The sequence below is a fragment of the Alligator sinensis genome, unplaced genomic scaffold, assembly GCF_000455745.1.
Source record: "Alligator sinensis unplaced genomic scaffold, ASM45574v1 scaffold489_1, whole genome shotgun sequence".
Classification (NCBI taxonomy): Eukaryota; Metazoa; Chordata; order Crocodylia; family Alligatoridae; genus Alligator; species Alligator sinensis.
Window position 1 is genome coordinate 2,707,731 of NW_005841901.1, and position 8,510 is coordinate 2,716,240.

General features: G+C 39.6%; 1 protein-coding gene across 4 annotated transcripts in view; it reads right to left on the reverse strand.

Annotated features, from left to right (window-relative positions):
- STRN (striatin) overlaps positions 1–8,510 on the reverse strand; it is an 80,914-nt gene that overhangs the window by 14,876 nt on the left and 57,528 nt on the right. For all 4 annotated transcript variants that reach the window (XM_025197616.1, XM_025197615.1, XM_025197614.1 and 1 more), the window contains 4 exons: positions 8,157–8,204; positions 7,174–7,295; positions 6,155–6,322; positions 2,813–2,953 (listed from right to left, as the gene is read on the reverse strand). In XM_025197616.1, coding sequence (XP_025053401.1) covers positions 2,813–2,953; positions 6,155–6,322; positions 7,174–7,295; positions 8,157–8,204 — 479 coding nt within the window. The remainder of the gene's footprint in view (positions 1–2,812; positions 2,954–6,154; positions 6,323–7,173; positions 7,296–8,156; positions 8,205–8,510) is intronic.

Genomic DNA, 8,510 nt, shown 5'->3' on the forward strand with positions numbered 1-8,510 from the left:
ATAGGTGCAGACCTGGCCGGCCTCCTCCCATCCCCAGCAGCACATGGGAAGCCGGCTTCAGCTGCAAGCTGCTTTTCCTGGCCAGTGCCAACCCGGTTCTGCCCAAGCGGGTCCTGAAGCACCATGTCAAGCCAGGCATGACACCGGCAGACCAGGCAGGCCCCAGGTTAACGCCAGCCTGGCCCTGCGGCTTCTCCAGCACCAGGTCAACCTGGTTGTAGCCAAGCGGCTCCCGCAGCACCCTGTCAACCCGGGCATGACACCAGGCCAGCTGGGCACCAGGTCTGTAAAAATACTGTCCAGTGTTTGGATTGTGTTTGCTTCTGTTTCTCTTTGTGTGGGATTGGGGGATTGTTACTACTTGTTAAAGATGTGTTACTAACAAGTAAAAAGATCATGATCCGACCCCACATTGAAAAAGGTTGGACACCCCTGCCTTAGACCAACACGGCTACAACCAAAAACTCTTATTAACAATAAATTTTTGGGGAAATATATTAAATATTATGCTTCAATATTCAAACCAAGTGTCCAGTTACTAGAAATAATCTACCAACTCCAGAATTCTTACAACTTCCTGGTACTGATCACTGTTAGAGACTGGATACTTAAGTAGGTAGATGTGCCTTTTTCCACATGGTCAGTGTTATGTCCATATAGCAAAACAAATGCAAAAAATAAACCCAATCAACCACAGGAAGTCTGCATAAAAGTGAAACAAGCCTATAAGATTATAATATAGAGTCTTATAACTCATTTTAATATAGTAACTGTATCTTTTCCCCAGGCTAGTAGACTAGTAAAATGCTACAGTGAATAAAGATTAGAGATTTTTTTTTGAAATTGCATGATTTGGAGTGACTTAAATGTCAGAGGAAAAGCAACCAGGGAACTGGCTAGTCCTCTACAACATTCACATACAATTGTGAGAAGGGGAATTGCAAGGACCAGAAATCCTAGTACGATCACGGAAGTATGATGCCATTTGGTATGATAACACACTTGGTAGGTAGGATGGTTCCTATGACTGGAATACCATCATGGACAGTTACAACTTGTTCAGGAGGGACAGGCAGGGGAAAGCAGGAAGTGGTTGCTTTTATATAGGAGACATACACTTGTTCTGAAGCACAGTATAAAATGGAAGGTAAGTCTGCTGAAATCTATGGGTGAAGTAAGAGGTGAGAACAGCAAGGGTGATGTCATGGTGGGGGTCTGCTATAAACCACCAAACAAGAGGAAGGAGGGTTTTTTTCAGTTAATATTTGAAGATACAAACTGCAGGACCTGATGCTAATGGGGGATTTGAATTATTCTGACGTTTGCTAGGAGGGCAACAAAACAGCACACATGCAGTCTAGCAAGTTTAAGGAGTGTGTTAGAAAACTTTTTGGTACTGATGGAGAAGTCAAGTAAAGGAGGGGGGAAGGGAGCTCTTCTCAATCTGCTGCTCACAAATAGGGAGGAACTGACTGAGAATCTGAAGGTGTAAGACAAGGTGGGTGACAGTGACTACAAAGTGACAGATTTCAGTATGGTAAGCTAAGGAAGGCAGGAGAGCAGCAAAATAAGATGACTGGATTCCAGAAAAAGCAGACTTTAACAGGTTTGGGAAACTGGCAGGTAGGAACCTCTGAGAGTCAAATGAAACAGGAAAAGGAGTCCAAGATCTTAAAGGGTGCAAAAGCAAGCTATCAATACAAAGAACAGGAAGAGCAGCAAGGGACTGGCCTGGCTAAACAGGAAATTTCAGTGAGTTAAAACTTAAAAAAGAATCTTACTGAAAAGTAGAAACTTGACCAGATTACAAGGGATGAATAGAAGCAGAGGCATAACTGGGCAATTTTGCACCCTGGGTGGTAGTGCCAAATGGGACAGTGAATTAGGCTGCCAACTGGTGAAACAGCAGCAGAAGTGCTATTTTTGTACCCCCACTAAATTTGCACCAAGGCTGGTGCCCCAGTCACTCCTCCTACTTAATTATACCACTGAATAAGAGTATAGCACCAGCATGCAAGAAGGTCAGGAAGGGCAAGGCACAAAATGAAATTTGGGTAGCAAGGAATGTAAAAGACTACCAAAAAAGAAATCATTCTACAAGTATGTTAGAAGTAACAAAATCAAGGAAAGTGCTAGGAATGCCCCTTCCTGAATGAAAACGGCAATCTAATAACGAATGCTGTAGAAAAGGCTCTTCTCCATATCATTTAATGCATTTTTTTACTTCAGTCTTAACAAATAAGGTCACCTATCAGATGGCTAAGCATAGGGGACAGCAAGAATAGGAGAGAAGATCATCAGCACAGGATAGGGAAAAAAACAAGTTGGAAAATATATAGAAGCTGGACAATTAAGTCAGCAGAAGCAAGCAAAATTGGCTGACGTTTTTGCAGAGCCATGGGCTATTCTCTTTGAGAACTCATGGAAGTCCGGTGAGACCCTGGACAACTGTAAGAAGGCAAGTGTATACATATCTTTTTCATCATCATCATCATCATCTTTTTTTTTTTTTTTTTAAAGAAAAAAAGGGAGTGGGAGGAGGAACCAGGAAATTACAAATCAGTCACTCTAGTTATCACAAATTCCAAAGATGCAGTTCTTCTCCCCAAAGAGAAGCAAGTGATTCATTCTGCTGTTGCTGAAGCCCTGCAGGAAGGAAGTCCAGTGGATTAAAAATAAGTTATCGTTGTTTCTGAAATTCAACAAGTGCATTTCCCTTCTATAACCCAACATGATATATTCTGCCTATTGTTTGGTAAATTGAGTATCATCCCCTCTTAGGGGAAAGCTTCTATTCCTTTTGGATACATACTGGTATCTATGCTGGATTCCAATGTCAGAATTCGCTGTCGTGTCTCCATATTAAAAATGCTAGTGTGTCCACTGTTAAACGATGCTACCATGAGGCTTGGGTCACTGCTTACAAGGTCCACTGATGAAGGGATTCCCATTTCTAGAGACAAGAATAATGTTATAATTAGATTATTACACAATGGCAAAGGCAAAAGAATGGTTTACAATTTAGCTTAAAAATGTTCATTAATATGAAAAAAGTTGCTAATGTGGTCCAAAAATACAAATTTTTCACTATTATTTGAAAAGTAACTGGAAACCTGGCAGGCTTCTGTATTTATCATCATCATCATCATATCAGTATCTGAATTTGGTCACCCCATTAGTATTCAATTGGTTTATTACAGGTTTTTATTATTTTGAGAGAGACTAAGGTGCCAAAATCCAAGCCTAGCGTCCAACTTGGTCACTAACCTTATCTGGCAGATCTATGGCCTCATAAAACATTCTTTGCTAAAATACTCTTAACTGGATTTTAGCTGGGGTGGATCTATTTGCAGTCTGAAGTCCATTCAATAAGGAAGGAAATCATTTCCTGAATGGAGCTTTAAGACTGATTTCCAAACAACATAAATAAGATAAAACAAAAACAACATGAGCAGGTAGCAACCTGTACAAAGCAGGTAGCAAAGCAACCTGTGCAGGTAAAATACAAAAAATTGACAGTTGTCAAAAATACTACTAAGATGGAGGTCCTTATGAACACCAAGGGGGAATGCGAGTAGTGAGGGATGGGAGGTTCTCAAATCATAGTATTTACACCCCTCAACCTCTTTAACACTAAGTTTTCCAAGTTGCTCCTATGTACTGAAAGTTTTTAGCATAGAAAGCTATGTATGGGACAAAAACCTTGCTTGTAACTGCTTCCCAATCTTTCTGTCATGACTACTTCACCTCCCCCACCATGCCTGAGGTTGAGGTCTTCAAAATCTGAGAGCAAGAAATGCGTGCTGAATTATCTTCATTAAGCCATTTTAAGGTGTGAAACAATGGAGCCAGGCCCCGGTGGGGGAGGTTGCTCATAGAAGCAGGACTGTGGAGTGAAGCATGAAAAAGCAATGGAAAGTACCCAGAATATACTATGAAAGTATACAGGAAGAAGTGTTCAGGGGTACCAACTTTCTAGCTCCATTACTGTGAACACAGAATGAAAACCTTGCTCCAACATAATCACTAGAGTGTACTGATTTGGAGCTCTCTACCTCCATATTGTTAAATGAACATGAAGAAAAAAGTTGGGAAAGCCAAAAAGGCAATAATAAGATAGGGTATTTTCCCTCCACTTGTATAGTGAAAGGAAGCACACCAACATCTCTCTAGAGGCTTGCAAATTGTTAAACCTAAGGAATCAGATTATGGTCATGAGCGTTTTGTAGAGTCAAGTTAAGCTATCGGACCATACAGAGAACAGAAATTCCTTTTCACAAGAGGATTCCAGCATGTCAAAGCCGGAGTTGATTCTGAAACTCAAAATTTAAATTTGCTATGAAAAAGAATAATAAAAGTTTTGAAATCCATAACTATTTTTTTCCCCCAAAACATGTATTTTGCCTGAAAGTCTGCCAAAGAAGTGGGAAGTCAAGCTGACAGGACAGATTTCTGACAACTGCAAGTGTAACCCAGGCTGGATTACATTAATTTGTGTTCTCTGACAAAAAAGTAAAAAGGTCTTCTAAGAGAATATCATACCTCCTTCAGTTCAGTATAAATTAAGTAGCCTAGGTAAAATCAGGAAGAGTATATCTTGCAAGTCTAAAAAGATGCACATCTGCCTTGGATAATGCAGCATCTTTAGATGTTAGTCTATTTGTGTCAATAAGCCATTCTGTAAGGTCTATTAAAATAGCTACCCATATAAGCTAGGCCACAAGCATTAAAAAACTGGTCTTTTGTAGTTCTGCTCAGCCAACACAGCCAACAAATTTTGCTATATCTGTTTGTGCAGTGTTGGGTTTTGAAGTGTTTTTTTTTGTGAGGGGTCAGTGAAAGGTTTGCTAAGCTAGAGCAGAAAGGGCTGGCCATGTTAGTGTTAAGTCAGGCACAAGGCAGGACAAGATGGCATTAGAGACTAATTGATTCAGAGGAGCAACAACTCATTTTGTCAGCACCTGACCCGCAATGGTAGTTACTCCTCTTCTCTCAGTCTCCAGGAAGGGAGGAAGCAGCAGGGCAATGATCCCTGCAAGTTCCCTAGATGGAGATGTCTCCTGTCTGTGGGATGTGCAAGCAACAGCAGCTGCCTCCACATCTACTGGCCTAGTCTTCAAGGAGAAAAGGAGCAACAGAGCAATGCTCCCTGTGTGTTCTCCAGATCAGGGAGTTCTCAGTCCGCGGGACATGCAGGGAGCATACCCAAGCCACCCAACTCCTCCTGGTCTCACAAGTCATCTGCTCCCCACATGCCTTCTGGTCTCACAAGTCATCTGATCCCCACATGCCTTCTCCAGACTGGCCTGGCAAGTGTTTCTCCTGCCACTCACTCCTCCTAATCTGGAAGGAGTATAGCTGTGGGGAAGCATACAGGTATTCATACCTGCACAGCACTCTCATGACAGCAAGATATTACTCATTGAGCAAAGAAGACCTTTCCCCCAAACCAGGTGCATTTCCTGTGGGAAAAACTGAATGAATGCTGGTATGCTCCTAGTTCCCATCAGAAGAGCAGCAATTCCCCTGGTAGAAACTAAATAAATGCCTGTATGTGGCCTGTTTAGCATGAGTAAAGTTCCCCTTTCTCCAAGTAGTGGCTCCTATTTTTTCCCATTCCTTCAAGCCTGACGCAATGAAAAATGTAGTTATTTAAGTCCAAACTACTAACTTGCACATTATTAAATTTTCAGTAATTCAATTACAAAAGCTTTCAAACTAGTATAAGCCATGATCAGTAAAACAACACATACTAAAGCAAACAGCCTGCTTTATTCCACATGCCTGAATATAGAAATCATGACGGCCTAAAGTTTTCAATTTTAGGGGTATACTTAGATCTTTATTAAAGCATTTAGGTGAGTGGCCTGCGTTTCAGAGATACTGAAAATACAAGATTCTTATGGATTTCAATGGCTTCTGGAAGTATATTTTTTTCTCTTTGGCCCTATTCTACTAATGCTTTTTCCTGAAAAGTAGGAATCTGTTGGAACTGGTAGCTCTAGCTGAGGAATCACCCAAATTTTTCTGCATGAAAAATATTCACAGTAATAAACCTATGAAAAGAGAATAGAAACACTTTTATTTAAGAAGAGAAATTAGGACAGCTTGAACAGTGATACCATAAGCTTTAAAACAGGAAATTATTCTGTACCTTGATTATCATTGAATATATTAAGAGCTGGAGCAATTTCTGCAGCTTTCCATAAACGTATAGTGCCATCTGCTGAACAGGACAGCAAACGTTGGTGCGCTCCACTATAAACCAAACCCCATACTGCATCTGTGTGGCCTACAAAAGCACCTCTTAGAACAGAAGGATCTGTGAACAAAATGTCATAGGAAACAAGTTTCAAAATAAAAGATAAATCAAATTAAGTTATACATTAGTACACATACAAAATATTAACACCACAGGCCCTGGCTGGGCCTATCACTGGAAGAGTCTCCCTTTTTGTAGTATACTAGTATCCAGACTTCACCAGGGCATCTGATATTCAATTTTCCGATTTTCTAATGGAAAATGAATTTGCAGTTATGCTTCAGAAGGGGGCAACTGAAATATTAAAGAAAATAGTTAAAACATGAGCTTCGATTAAAAACTCTCAAACTACCCCGTATAACTTCAGAGTGTTATAAAAGTTGATTAAAAATGCAAAATCACCCAGATACCAGGAAACAATGAAACTTTGTCACATAGATGCAGCACAAACAGTCCCTTGCATCTGTTCATATAAAATTACAGCACACTTAAGTAGCTGAAGGCACAACAACTAAAATATACATTTATGGGGATAGTGAATATTCTTGATTTGGGCATCTACAGCAACTTGCAGATAGTGCTGACAGCTCTCTCACTGTAGGGTCCATTATTTTTTTTTAATTTTTGCAGTCTCCTAAAACTGTCAGAGAGATAGGGAATGTTAGAATACAACGTATACAACAGGCCTAGTATGTTTCTCACTATAAATATGTTCATAAATGTTATGATAACACCCATTTTGTTAAAAACAGGCAAGTTTCATTCTTTTTGTTGAATATTAAAGCAGCAGTTTGCTTAGTGTCTGAAACCAACATTCACCTTTTTCCTTCTAACAAAGCACTGCTATGTAAAAAAAATTGACAATGCTACTGACATAAGAAATTTCAGGTTTTTGCTAGACAAAAACATACCATAAGAATCATAGGGATCAATATTTGGGTTTGTTGTATTCCAGCCATGGATGAGACCATCAGTTCCTCCACTGTAACACTGCTCCCCATTATTACTCATGACCACACAGAGCACTGGACCACTGGAAGAAAAAGTCCACAGAAGCAAGTTATCAATTACAACTATTTACACAATATTATAGGGACCATAGGCTCAGGTAACTATATTTTTGAATATATAGGATAGTTTTCATGAAAATAATGTAAATGGTTTTTATATTTTAGTTCTCTGCAGACAGCTTCATCAAGTCAAATCAGTCCTGTGGCTTCTGCAAACATTGGGGCACCTTAGAAGCTGTACATCATTGGTGATTCTTTGGGCAAAGCGACCTGGTGCTACCCATCTCCTCTCCAGGTATGGATGGCTATTGGCTCACAGGGAGCTCATCTACCTTTGACAGGTCTTGTTTTCAGTCCTGTTGGGTGACCACACACCCTCTTCACACAGCCTAGTTCAGGTGGGAGCACTGGTTTAGTTGCTGAAAACCTGACCATGGATCAGGCTGTACTGGTTTACATGGTACCAGATAGCAGAACAAGAGAGGCCTGGTTTGACAGCATCATACTGTAAACTAATTCAAGTACAAATCCTGTGCTGCAGCAATGAGCAAAACTAGATTTGCACCATTTGCATATAGGTTTTTCTCTTTAAAATTGTAGCTTTAACAAGCACCAACTACAATAAGAATAGCCAGACAAGACACAAGCATACAGAAGCATTTAAAAATAGATAATGTGGAAGCTAAATTAACACATGGACTGAGTAGCAATTTTTTTATTGTTATAGAAATATATAAAACGTGTGTAGGTGTAAATATTAAAAATATTAAAAAAAAAAATCGGCTAGTCATTCCATGTATTCCATATGTAGAAATCAATTCTTGAACAACTCTGAACAGTGTTTTATTTCTCAGAATTAAACAATGATTTTGTCAAATACTTACTTATGTGCTCTGAATGTATATATAGGTTCTACATCAAGTGAAGTGCTCCTGAAAAAGAAAAAAGGAAGAAAAATAATCACAGAAGAGTCTGACAATTATCTGATTATATACAAATGTTCCTAGAAATACATGAAATAAGGTGCTGAAACAACTTTAAATTTATTACAAATTCTTATGGAAAATTTTCCCTCAACTCTGGTGATACTTTTTCTTTGAGATTCAACACTAGAAACGTTAGATTCTAAGAAGCCCCCAGATGAAAGATGACTAGTCATGAACAACCTCACAACAATAAAACTAGTTGGTGCACAAAAAGGGGGGGGGGGGGGGAGAGAGGAGTTTCAAAGCAAAACA